The following is a 14,208-nucleotide window of genomic DNA, read 5'->3' on the forward strand; positions in this document are numbered from 1 at the left end:
GCCTATCATAGATCTTCTCCAGGAAAATCAAATAAATTGTAATTTATCAGATAATAATGGTCTAGAAACTCTCCAGTATAAATTTATTATTTTAAATTTCCCATTGATAACCATATGTACCCAATTTCACCCATTCTTTTCAAATCAGTAACTCATATTTGTGAATTTTAAAAATGAGAAAGAATATATATTTCAAATAGATTCAGGAGAAAGTCATGGAGGCCTTTTCACTTAATGTACATGGAGTTCAAAGTGTTTGGACATTTAACTAACAATAGACTGTAGATATAATGATGCTCCAGAATATATCCAAAAATAATTTTATCAAGTGATAGAGCCTATGAGATATATTTGTATGCTCTACCATAATCAAATTCCCTAATCATTTTTTTCTCCATCATTTGGATGTCTCTTATTATTGTTTTCATGACAAACTTAATCACCAGTGGCCATTGTAAATTTACATGGTTATTTGTGAAGATTTGTAAGAAAATATTTTGTCCTAGTCTCATCATACTCATCTGTGAATCCTGATAATGACTGTCCTCTTAGACACCTATATTTTCTTATCCTTGCACCACTTCTAAATGATTAGTAGCATCTGCATACAAGAAGATATTTTGAAAAGAAATAGAATGTATGATATTCAGGACTGTATGATGGTATTAAACATTTATAGGTAATAGGCATATACATATGGATATAAAGGCAGAATGTTTGCATTTAACACATTACTTTTGCATAAAAATGAATGGATTCTTGACAAAAATATGCTATTGTTTGGAGAGTGGATATTAAATGATGGCTAATATTGTATTATTTTATATTCTGTGTGGTCAATATAGCTGAACTGTATTACTGTTGTGGAATATTTTTTCCTTGATGCACTTTTCCATATTAATCATATGCAACCATAGAGTTGAAAGACTAACTTTAAGCAGAGAAAAATGAATAGAAATCTGATTTTCTTGTATAACAAATATTCCCTATTGAAAATTATTCATTGTAGTTACTAGAACAATATATTTTGAAATTCTGCTTTAATAGTACTATGGTGAAGGAAATAGCCAAAAAGAAGTCTAAAATACAAGAGTCATTTGCAACTAACCCAGTAAGAGTTAAGACAATATAAATCAATCTTCAAGAGAAGTTACCAAGATTTCAGTGAGGAAGGTTTTAAAGGGACTGTTTCTTTAAAAAAAAAAAATTGAATTGTTCATGACACTGAAAATTTTATTCCCAGATGCTTTGCTGACTAATGTTGACCAGAATGTCCACGAAACACAGGTGAGAATCTTATTACCTGTAGCATACTTCAACCCTTAAGTGGATTTATTATTTTAAAGCTGAATTTTCTAACTTTTGGCTTGGAGTTTATGTAGCTTGTCAAAATTTTCCATTAAAAATTTTATTACATGTCTGATTCACACTGTAATAAACAAAAGTATTACTAATACTGCTTCACTCTTGTAGTTATGCATGATATAATTGATATTTTTTACAAATATTTCCAAACATGCAGACAGTAACTTGATAAGAATGAATTTGCTCCTATCTTTGACCTCCATGTCCTGAGAGGAGGTAAAAGGATACATTATACTTCATTGAAAATGGATGAACATAAGTGTTTTGCTGTTATCTAAAATGAATGAAGCCACTTTAAAGTGGAGCAAAATACTACACATGAAATATTCATGGTATTCCTTTTGTCAGCAACCAATTACTCTTCTTGAGTGTTTTTTTTTTTTTTTTCATTTTGGAAGTTTCAAATGAGTATTTGATTCCTGCATTTTAATTGGATCAGAAACTGTGTTTCCAGAGCAGAATAGCACTTAAGCAATCTGTTCAAACAGCTGGAAGCATCAGACATTTGTTTGAGGTTTGGCACAGGAAAAAAAAATATTGTTTTTATAAGTCTTAAAAAGGTCATTGATTTATTTGTTGGTAGTAAAAATAGGGTCTTGTTTTTTAACATTTCATATTTTAAAAGACAATAATTTGGTCAATGTTAGTTTTCCCTACAGCATTCCAGCCCCACATCAAATAAAAAATGTTTATGCTTCATTTCTTCACTGAATTTAAGATCCCATTTTTACCTCACAGAAAAAGAACAGATGGCTCACTGGAAAAAATCAATAGTACACTGTTGGGTACATGATCTGTGTTCTGTGTGTACTGAATTGAACTGCATGAAGGTGCCTTCCTTTAACAACACCTTTTATCTGAACCTCTGTCTCCCCTAGTCTCTGTCTCTGTTTCTCTGTCTCTTCCTCCACTTTTCTTCCGTTTCTGTCTCTCATCTTTAAAAATTCATTTATTATGTGATTTGGACAGCCAGCTGAGCTGAAAGTTACGATACTTTCAGAAAGGGATTAGGAAGTAGAACATAAATGTAATGAGAAGTATAATTCAGAACATTTCCAAGATATTCATAATTCATGGATTATGTTATATATTATTGTGCTTGTGTATTTTACCATATTATTAGGAAGCAAATTTTGTTCTTTCTTGCGAATGCCCCTCCATTGCTAGAGATAGCACAGGATTTAACAATGTGATAAATACATAAATATTTCGTGATGACTCTTTCATCCCACAATACCTAGTATTAATTATAGAACATTGGAAAATATATTTAAAAATAAGATGTAATATAAACTACTCATAATCTACCACTAACATACAAGTTATAATAATCTAAGGTTTAATTTTCAAGTGACTAACTCTTTCACTCTAAAGTGAATTCATGTTATGTGTATCGTTTGTATTAAGTGTGTTAGATATTCTTTGTATCAGACTGTTTATGTGTGTGTGTGTGTAATATGTCATCTTTTTAAAACTGTATACTGAGTTATTCCTCAGCCTTTTACAAAACAAACTGCTATTACAATGTAATAGAAACTTCCATTTCATAATTTTCTAATTTTCCTCTTTTTTTCCTATAAGTATTAGCAAGGAAAACAAATTCATAGGAAAAGTAATTCTATAAAAATTTAGTGTCAGTACATTATCACTGGTTAGGCAACTCTTGCTACATTACTGTTATCAGATTGAAGTTACTTTATGACCTGAACCTAAGAATTCTTGGTGTTTGGTATGTGATTTCTGGTCCTGTCAGCAGGACCAGTGGTGCTCCCTCTGAAGGAACTGCCCTGTGTGCTTTCTTTCTTCTTATAACCTTTTGCACTCTCAGCAGCATTTTTACTGTGTGAATGAAAAGGAGAAGAGTGCTGGCAAAGACCCTTTGTAATCACAGCTTCTCAGCTCTGTATTTTCGGTAGCTTTCATACTGAGGTGCCAGCTAAGGTGAATCTTTTCCCAATTGAATAAAGTTGAAAAAGTTATTTCAATTCCATTTTCCAGAATATGTCCTATTCTGATTTTCTACTTTATGTGCCTTCCTAAATATGGATAGAAATAAAATGAGCTTGAAATATTTCAATACAACACACATGATTATTCTGTAATAAAATCCTAAGATCCTAATCACACTGAGAGAAATCAGGAACAAAGGAGAAAGGAATTATTGGTAAAATTAACGATGATGACTCTACACATAAACTGGCCCTTAAATATAATCCTAAGTTTGGCAAAGATTTTTATTGTTAAGAAGAGCTATATGAGACAAGAGTTATGCCATGTTTAGCAATTGAGATACGAACAATGGACTAGTTTGCATCTATACTGAAAATTTCTTTCAGTAAAATTTCTTAAGAAGTATTTGCTGAGCCAGATATTGTGATGCATACCTGAAATCTCAGCTACTAAGTAGGCTAAGGCAGGAGGATCACAAGTTCGAGGCTAGTCTTGGCAATGTAGAAAGACCTTGTCTAAAAAAAAGTAAAATTAAATTAAAGGAGTGGGGGATGGAGCTAGCTCAGTGTTAGAGTGCCCCTGGGTTCAATCCACAGTACCAAAATAATAATAATAATAATTAATAATAATAATAATAATAATAAGTATTTTCTGGATTCAAACCAATAAAATACATATTGTGTTTGTGTGTTTGTGTGCTTGTAAACATGCAGAAGAATATGACATGTTCTAGTTATTTGTACCAGTATGTACAGTGATTGATATTTTTCTTTTTTTCTTTTTTTTTTTTGGTACTGTGTATTGAACTCAGGGACACTCAACCACTAAGCCACATCCCGAACCCTATTTTATATTTTACTTAGCAACAGGGTCTCACTGAGTTGCTTAGCACCGCACCGTTTCTGAGGCTCGCTTTGAACTCACAATCCTCCCAACTCAGCCTCCCAAGCCCCTGGGATTAAAAACATGATGCACCATACCCAGCTGGTTTCTGATTTTTAATAAATTTCATTTGTAATTATTTTGTTTAGTATCAATTAAGGTGTTTTTTTTTAATTTAGACTATCATGAAATATTCTCTGCATATGCACTTATCATGAAATATGCAGTTCTTTTAGAGAAATTATTATTTCCAAATGAATAAAAATTCAATAATATTGACAATGAATAGTAACATTTTTAAAACAATGGGAAAATACAGAGCTAGGACAATATATAAAATAAAAGCCAAAGAGCAAAGCAGATGTTTATATGTGATGTCAATGTACATGTTTAGTATTCTTAATCCAAAAATCACCAATCCAAAATGTTCAGAATATAAAACATGTGATGCCACAAGTGAAAAATTTCACACCTGATTTCATGTGATGGGTCATGGTCAAAAAGAAGTTAACTAAAAATGTATAAAATTATCTTTAGAAGATATATGTGAAACATAAATGAATTTTGTGTTTATATTTGGGTTCTTTCCCTAAGACACCCCACTGTCTGTCTGTTTATATATAGATAGAGGTCTATCTGCCTATCTTGTTATCTATATATACATAGAGAGATAGACATATGTAAATATTTCAAATTCTGAAAAAAAATCAAATTCTGAAACACTTCTGGTTCCATGAATTTTAGAGAAGGGAAGTTTAACCTGTACATCAAATATTCCTAACTTGGTATTAAAATTTGTTATCCTATAAGGATTTATGTTTGGCAAAGTCAAACTAGATATATGACCAATTATCATTTTTTTCTAGATATGTTGAATTATTATATTACTACTTACTGTAACTCAAATTTGGAATAATTTAACTTTTTATCAAAAGTAGCATGTTACTGAATATATTTAAAAAATTGTCTTCCAATTCACCAATTTGATATATGCTATGAATCCAAAAATGAAGAATTTGAGGATATATATCAATTGCATTTTGAAGATAATTTTGCAATAATTTTCTGAAAATATTTCAGGTAAAGTATGATAGTGATAGCTGTATTTAAGTACTTTCCAAGATTATTAGTTATCATGTGTATATATATGTGTGTGAATATATATATAATATACATATTATATATATATATATATATGTATATATATATATATATATATATATATATATATATATATACTCTTTTTTTTTTTTTACAAATTAGAAATATGTTCCTTCCTTAACTATCTTCAAACAATGGGTGCGCTGTATTCCTTGTCAGTACTAAAAAATTATTGTTCGCTTCAAAAAAAATCTCTTATTCACATTATCAAATATTTTAAAATATTTTCTTAAATACTATTTTACCAACATTTTTCACAAAAATTATCAAAATAATTTTAATATGACTTAATAAAAGTATTGCATGATGTTATCCAAATGTATTCTATATTATTGTTTTAATAAAAAAATTTGGTAAGTAAAAAAATCTATAATTCATGATGCAATTATGCCATACGATTAATAAAACCTAAATAGAAACTAATAAACATGTAGTGATTTTTGAATGAAAAGAAGAAAACTTTTTTTCAATACCAGGTATAAGAAAATGTATCTTGCAAACAGTATTTTCCTTCTTTGTCAAGTATAGAATTTATATATCCATAAAAACTGAGTATCATATTGAAGGAAAAATATTTTTACAGTTTTATATTTAAGCCTTTTCATGAAATGGTTTTTATATAATTTCACTTCAAAATCATATTTAAATCAACAATGGTGTGCCCTTTTACACTTATTTTTTCTGTGCATGAAAAATTAATTAGCAAAAATGAATACTATTCTTTACTGTCATTAAACATGGTTTTATGAAATTTCAATATCTTACAAAATTCTCAGCAGAATCTTAAAATTATAAAGATCACTAAGGTTTTAGAAATGCTATTTTACAAACAAATATGAATGTATGTTAAAACTTAAATAGCATGCATTATCAAAGAAAATCATTATTTTGTCTTACTCTCAGGGTGCAAATGTGAAAAAAAAAAGCAAGAGAAAATACCATTTCATGTCATGACTTACATAACTATTTAGGCTTCGTACATTTATGTTCTTTTTAAAAAGACTGTTTTATATATTCATTATTTTCAAATTACCAAAAAAAAATTAAATATGGATGCGCATGTCTAGATATCATTCAGGTTTGTGTCTCATATTTTATTGCAACTGTGTGCTTACAGTTCAGTAGCTTTGAGATTGCTAGCACAATGTTCTTATTAGCTGTGTGTTTTCTTTTCTTTTTTCTTTTTCTTTTTCATTTCAGAGGCTGGAGTTAATCTGAAGAGCACCACTTCTCTCTCTCCTGAAAAAAGTTGCCACTGATATTTTTACCGGATAAAATTTTAAAAAAATGTTTCAGTTCGCAAAAGCTAATTGTTGAACTGTTGTCCTAGAAGAAATTGTCCACAGGAGCTGAGGCAGAATTATCTGATGCCAGTGGAAAAGGCTCCATCAGACCATGGTTCATTCCCTTTTCAAACCATTTTTTTTTTCTTCTTACAAGTATTTTTTTTTAAGAAGGAAAGGAAAAAAAAAAAAACCTACATTGGCATCAAGTTCTGTATCAATCCATCTTACATTGCCATTCATGATTTAACAGACTGTAGAATCTTGAATAATCTATATCACTTTAACAAATAAATGTTTTACTATGACAGAATTTGCACAGTGCCTTATTTATGGAAGAACCTATTGCTTCAAGTGTGAGTGATGAAGTGAGTTTTTCAATAAAAATACTGTTTTATTTCTAGTAGTACAAAAACCTTGTAGAATCACCGATTTTCTATAATATTGGAACATTTTCTTCCATTACTGAGAATGGGCACCCACATCTATGGGAGAGCAATACAGCTATTTAAATAATCTTACAGGAGTTTTATGCCTCATTTAAGGCAAGAAGTAAAGGAGTCACTCTTCTTACAGTGGGACTGCAGGAAAGAATAAATAGGCACATTATTAATAATCCAATTTGATTCATTGCTTTTCTTGATAGTTAGGACAAAAGAGCCTTTAATAATTGCAGGGCTTATATGTCAATATAAGTGTCCATTTCTCTAATTCTGCACAATTTCAGGATAAAGAACATGCATCTGATTTAACACCAGCATATAAAAACTAGGATATCTTTGATGACTAACAAATGTGAATTGAGTCAAGTTTAAGCAGTGTCTACACAGCTTTTAAGAGCTTGTCTTGGTTTAAAGTGGTACTGAGATGTTTTAGTTTGGCAATATACCTACTATAATCTTCCAAATCTAATACATAGCATAATATGAAAACTTGTAGTACTTGGCATAAGATAGAAGTTTAATTTAAAAAAAAATAACCTTTTATCCTCAATTGAAGTCACATTCTCTAAAACAAAGTCATGTTTCTATTCTTCACAATTTGGGTATTTCTATTATAAGCAATAAATATTTTTTAAATGTCTCAAAACAAAAAAAAAATTTGCCTTCAAAATTTCTAAAATGATCTTTTAACTGTTCCAACCCTTATTGACTACTACCAGTATCTCAGCCTCCATAGACAATTTACAGAATTTCACCCATTGGAGCTTCAGAACTTGGAAGCTGTGCTCAGGGGCTTGCCACATTAGAGACACAGACAAACAAAATGCATGACTAAAACAGAAGTAACAGATTTGAGTTGCAATTTTGTGGATAATTAGTGAAATTGACAATTTACCTAATTCTCTGTTTCTTGATAAATCTAATTCTCTGAAACAATCCTGTTTATGTATGTGGAAATATTTTACACATATACATGTTTATATTGATAAAAAGGAGACAAACAAGAAGCATTACCTTTGTAGATCTCTCTTTTTTGGGGGGTTGGAGTACTGGGGATTGAACTCAGGGACACTCAACCACTGAGCCACATCCCCAGCCCTATTTCTTATTTTATTTAGAGACAGGGTCTCACTGAGTTGCTAAGCGCCTTGCTAAATTGCTGAGGCTGGCTTTGAATCTGCAATGCTCCTGTCTCAGCCTGCTGAGCTGCTGGGATTATGAGCATGCGCCATCACTTCCAGCTGTAGATCTCTTTTTATACACAACTTTTCAAATATACAGTGTCAGAAACAAGAATGGCTTTGCTTTGGTGGATCTTGATACAAAGTAACATTTTGAGGTCTCTCTTCTGAAAACCTGCTAGCTTTTTTCAAGGGCATTATACTGTTTATCCTTATATTTCATCTAACCCTTGCTTTTCTTGATGGTGATACCTCCTCAGCAAGTATAGTCTGACCTGTTATGTACTTCTTCATTTCTTTAGAATAATTGTGCTATTGTTTTCCATAGAAAATAATTTTTAGTGTGTTCAAATTAAAATTACACTTCATCACTCAAAAGTCTTTGCACCATGTCTTCTACAATTAAATAAAAAACTTCCATTTATGTATGTGTTCAATCAAGCATTAATCAAGCATTTATAATGTATGCATTTTCTTTGTTTAATGTTGTTAAGAAGAGGCACAGTCTGATTCTCAAGCTGTGCAATAATAAATTGCTTTCATGCAATGATTACACTTGTTATACTAAAGAGATTTAAGTGAACACTGGTGTACGCATATAACACTAATGATTATTCATAAATGGAAGTTCTACTTTTATGAAGTGACAAAATAATATTCTGAAGATAAGTTGAGAAATTATTTCAGTAGAGCATATTATAATGTCCAGGAGTAAGAGTGAATTTCAATGAGTGTCAAATATAACATAAATAGACATCAACTTGTCTTTAATATATTTCACATTCCTGAGACATTTTGGAAATAATCCAGTTGCTAAAATGTATATTGTAGGTATGAATACTTGTAGTTCAACTTATGTGAAATCTTACACTATAGCATAAAGCACATCAAGCACATACATAAGGAATTCAATGTTTGAATATGATGTACATATAGCTTGGATAAGTAAGGTAGACTGAAAACTATAATTTACATTTTGAAAATACACAATCATTATTTTTAAAGTCCATAGTAAATGTAGAGCTGAATATTACCAGTAAAATAATGTTATTGGTTGAAATGAATATGTTACACATAAAATAAAGCTTAAATAAAATTATCAATTTCATTCATAATTTAGTAACTCCCAGATTAGATTTTTACAAATCTTGCTTGTTAGTTGCATCTTATGCTTTTTCGTATATAGAGAATGCTTTATGTACTTTGTGGGGTTATCCTCCAGACATATTCACAGACTCAGACTATTTTTTTCTTCACTCTTTTGTACTTACTATAAAAAGTTGTCCATTGTTTATTTACCTTTTTATTTTCAATATTTTTTTACTCATGTTTTACAGGTCTAACAATTAAACATATGTGCATGTGTCTATCTGAATATATCAAGATATATGCAATTATTTAAAACTACAAATGTTGCAGAATATATTATGTACAAAGTGATAGTTTCTAACAAATGACTTTAATATATAAGTGTAATATATAGCAAAACTGCCTACAATGTTTTTCTTTTTTCTTTCTTTCTTTTTTTTGTATTGGGGATTGAACTCAGGGGCACTGGAATACTGAGCCACATTCCCACCCCTATTTTTGTATTTTATTTAGGAACAGGGTCTCACTGAGTTCCTTAGGGCCTTGCTTTTTGAACTTGCAATCCTCCTGGCTCAGCCTCCCAAGCAGCTGGGATTACAGGCATGTGCCATTGCACCCAGCCCTACACTGTTTTTCTTAAAAGAATTTTCATTGTGAATAAATATAAAATGTGATAGTTTATCCATTTCAAGTATAAAAGTAAATGACAATTATATTCACCAATGTTGTATAATCATTGTTACTTTAAAAAGATAAAAATAAATTTAAAAAATTATTTAAAAACTGTATATTACCCCAAACATAAAATATACACATTTAGGAACAATATTAACTTTTCTCTCTCTCAGCCCTGGATAAACTCTGAACTGCTTTTTTCTCTATGAATTTTTCTATTCTAGAAATTTCTTACAAATGAGATCATATGTAATATTTGTCCTCTGTAAATGGTTTATTCCACTTATAAAAGTTTAAAGATTATTGTATGTTGAGTTTTACATCAGGACTTAACTTCATTTTACAATTGAGTAATATTCCATTGCATATATACCTTTATCTATATACAAATACATGTGGTGTGTGTACACACACAGACACATAAATCACATTTAACCATTCCTTTTTTGAGTTACTTATGTTGTTTCTACTTCTTGACCATCATAAATAATGCTTCAATGATGTAAAGTTATCTGTTTGAGTCTGTTTTTAATTCTTTAGGTCTATATATTTAGCGGTATAATTTCTAGTTTACATGTTAATTTCAGTATTGATTTTTTAAAGCTATTTAAGGAACTGCCAGTTTGATTTCCACCAGAAATACACCATTTTACATTCCTTTAACTAAGGTATGAGGGTTTTAGGGTTCTAGATTGTCATCCTTGTAATGTTCAAAAAAAAATTGTTTTCATTCAACTTGTGTGAAGTACAGTAATTTGCCATTTACAATAAGGAAATATTCTAAGAAATGCTCTATTACGTGGTCTTGTTGTTATGCTAACATCATAACATGTTTTTCAACAAATTAGAACAGCTGCAACATCACTAAGCAACACAATCTTAAGCGTCTAAGGTCATATACGCGATTTATCACAGACTGGTGTTACGCCACATGTCACTGCATTTCACTGTGGTCGCATCTGTATTCCCCGGTGACTAATAGTGCAAAGTGTTATTTCATCTTCTTAGATAATTCTAAATATGCTTTGAAGATAAATCTACTACATATTTTTTGAAGATATATTTACTCAAGTATCTTGCTTATAGAAAGAAGTCTATTGTTTTGCTTTTGTTGTTGAGTTGGAGGAATCATTGCTAGTACTTTGTCAGATTCATGACATGTAAATATTTCTGCCATTTTGTGGGCTATATTTTGACATCTTTGATTTTGTTCTTTGATGAATAATTTAAATAAGTTTGAAATACAATTATGAAGTTTTCTATTATTTCCTTGTTCTTTTAGTGTTTTCTCAAAGAACCCACTGCAAAACCAGAAGACAAGAACCTTTATCCATATTTTTCTCTAAGAGTTCAATCATTTTAGCTCTTATATTTCAGTGGTTGATTTATTTTGAGTAAAGTTTGCTTATGGCATTGATAGAGGCCCAAATCTATTTGTTTATTTACCTATGTGTTTTTTTAATGTGGAAATTTAGCTGTTCCAGCATTATCTGTTGAAAAACTGAGACTTTCCTCATTTATTAGACCAGAAAGTTTTATAAAACATATAAACAAGCAAACAACAACAATAGCTGGGCATAGGACTATGGGTTTATCTTTAAGATTTCTATTCTAATCCATTAGTTTACATGTCTGTGTTTATGTCAGTACCAGAGCATTTTGATTACTGCAGTTATATAAGTTTTAGGATTGAAAAGTGTATGTACACCAGTTTGTTCTTCTTTTTCACAATTGTTTTGGCTACTCGGGGTCCCTGAAAATGCCATATTAGTCTGAAATTTGTTTTTTCCATTTATATAAAAAAGGGGGGTGGATTTGTGCTGGAGTACTGAAAGAGATGACATTAAATTTGTATCTTGCCTTGGGTAAGAATGATAAGGTGTCAATACTCATATTTTCAATCCATGAACATGGGATGTCTTTCCACATATTTGTGTCCTCATTCATTTCTTTCAACAATGTTTTATTAATATTAATAAAAACAACTTATTCTGTATATTGACTTTTTTACTTGAAACTTTGTGGAATTTATTGTTTAGCTCTAGTAATTTTCTTATAGGGTTTTGAGATTATCTACATATAACATCATGCCATCTGTGAAAAGAGATAATTTGTTTTTTCCATTCCAATTTATATGCCTTCTGTTTTCTTTTTCTTGACTAATCTTACTGGCTTGAAATTTTAGTAGAATATTAAATAACAGTGGCAGAAATAGTCATCCTTGTGCTGTTTTTGATATTAGAGGAAACCTTTCAATCTTTCAAAATTAGTGTGGATTTTCCATAAATGGACTTTATCATGATAAGGAAAGTTGCTTTTGTTCCTATATTTCTATAGTGTCATTATATAAAGTTCATTATATTTTATCAAATGTGTTTTTTTAGTGTCAATTGAGAAGATCTTGTGGACTTTCTTTAACCACAGTTCTATTAACATAATGTATTGCATTAATTTTCTTATCTGTAGTATCCTGTACATAGCATTTGTAGGATTGCTACATGTTCTTTGTGTATAATATTTTCAATATGCTGATAAACTTGTTATGGTAGATTTTGTTGAGGACTTTGTACACACACACACAAACATACACACAATTGATATTTGTGTATATTTCTATTTCTTTGAGATATAATTTTTTGCCTTTTCATCAGGACACTATTGATCTGGAATGAGGGAACATGTGAGTTTTACTCCTGTGCGTTTTTTGTTGTTGGAAATTTTTTATTGTTGTTTGTTTGTTTTTTGAAGAGCTTAAGAAAAATCAATGATAATACTTCTTTAAGTGTTTAGTAGAAGTCTATTGATTTAGGGGCTTTATTGTGGTAGACTTACTAAGATTTTCTAGTTTCTCTTAAGTCATTTTTGTAATCTCTGTGTCTCTAAGAACTTTTCTGTTTTTTCTAGGCTCTCTAATTTGCTAAAGGGCAATTGCTCATAATATTTTGTTATGATTAATGTTCTTTCTTTAAGATTAGTGCTATCCAATACTGATTGGTGCATTGAAATCTCCAGTCATTATTGCAGAACATTATTGCATTTCCACCTTCAGTTTTGTCCATGTTTGCTTAAAATATTTTGGAGCTTTCTTTGTTAATTTGTATAAGTTTATAGTTGTGATAACCTCTTGATAATGTAATCCTTTTATCCATTATAATATTCTTCTTTGTATCTTGTTACAATCTTCCACTTAATGTCTATCTTTTGTGATATTAGTATAGCCATTATATCTTTTTCTTTATTATTATTTGCATGGAATTACTTTTCCATTCTTCCATTCTCAAGGTGTTTTATGTCTTTAAACAACATATTTCTGACCAGCAGCTAGATGATATTTTTTTTTTATCTTTCTGCCCTTCCATGAGTTTTGATTGAAGAACTTAAACATCTTTTCCTCATTTGCAGTTTATTAGAAAGTACGTACTTGGCTTTCTAAAATTTCCTATATACACAGGTGTTTATGAGTGATCTAATTTTCCAAGAAATTTCTTCCTGAGACTTCCTAGTCTGTTTCACATCTCAGTGCTCTCTCTCTCTCTCTCTCTCTCTCTCTCTCTCTCTCTCTCTATATATATATATATATATATATATATATATTAATATATATATATATATATATATATATATATATATATATATTAATCCCAAACATCTGCAGGTTGTTAGTTTGCCCTGCTGCACTTTTGAGCTAGGTCTGCTATTTCTCTGGCTAGAAGTTCTAAGTTAGACAAAGTAGAGATAAGAACTGTGCATCAGTATTTCAGGTACTCCACAGACAAATTAGAATGAACATGCAGAATAATTTTTGAATAAGACTGAGTCAGATCCCTCTAGTAGCAAGGACCAGAGTCCCAAACTGAACTTACTGCTACTTTAAGACGCTGTTATGTTGGAAGGGCAAGGAGCAAGAGTATACAAAAATATGACAATGCCCCACTGCCATCTTAAATTTCTAAATTCATGTTGTCCATGACATGAATAAGATTGTAAAGTTTTAGAATTATAATAATTACTTACCAAATGGATTCAATTTAGTTTGAGATCATCATTTATTAGGTATAAATTTGTTGTGTATGTTTTGGTTCCCTTTATCCTAAGCTATCATTGTTGTTAATTCTCTTCATTTTCTGTCTTCTTTCATTTTGTCCTTCTATTTGAAAATTGGTTTTAAGTACCAATGTC

The 14,208-nt window shown here is 30.2% G+C and overlaps 1 protein-coding gene across 4 annotated transcripts in view; it reads left to right on the forward strand.

Annotated features, from left to right (window-relative positions):
- Lrfn5 (leucine rich repeat and fibronectin type III domain containing 5) overlaps nt 1-13,111 on the forward strand; it is a 266,246-nt gene extending 253,135 nt beyond the window's left edge. For 3 of the 4 annotated variants that reach the window (XM_058584504.1, XM_046461523.2, XM_058584505.1), the window contains 2 exons: nt 1,244-1,287; nt 6,559-13,111. In XM_058584504.1, coding sequence (XP_058440487.1) covers nt 1,244-1,287; nt 6,559-6,576 — 62 coding nt within the window. In that variant the 3' untranslated portion in view covers nt 6,577-13,111. The remainder of the gene's footprint in view (nt 1-1,243; nt 1,288-6,558) is intronic. The other variant, XM_058584506.1, reaches the window with a different exon arrangement.
- Nucleotides 13,112-14,208: the final 1,097 nt, after the last annotated feature.

The sequence above is a fragment of the Marmota monax genome, unplaced genomic scaffold (assembly GCF_021218885.2).
Source record: "Marmota monax isolate L192 unplaced genomic scaffold, Marmota_monax_Labrador192_F-V1.1 WCK01_AAM20220418_F8-fsc00001, whole genome shotgun sequence".
NCBI classification, from domain to species: Eukaryota; Metazoa; Chordata; class Mammalia; order Rodentia; family Sciuridae; genus Marmota; species Marmota monax.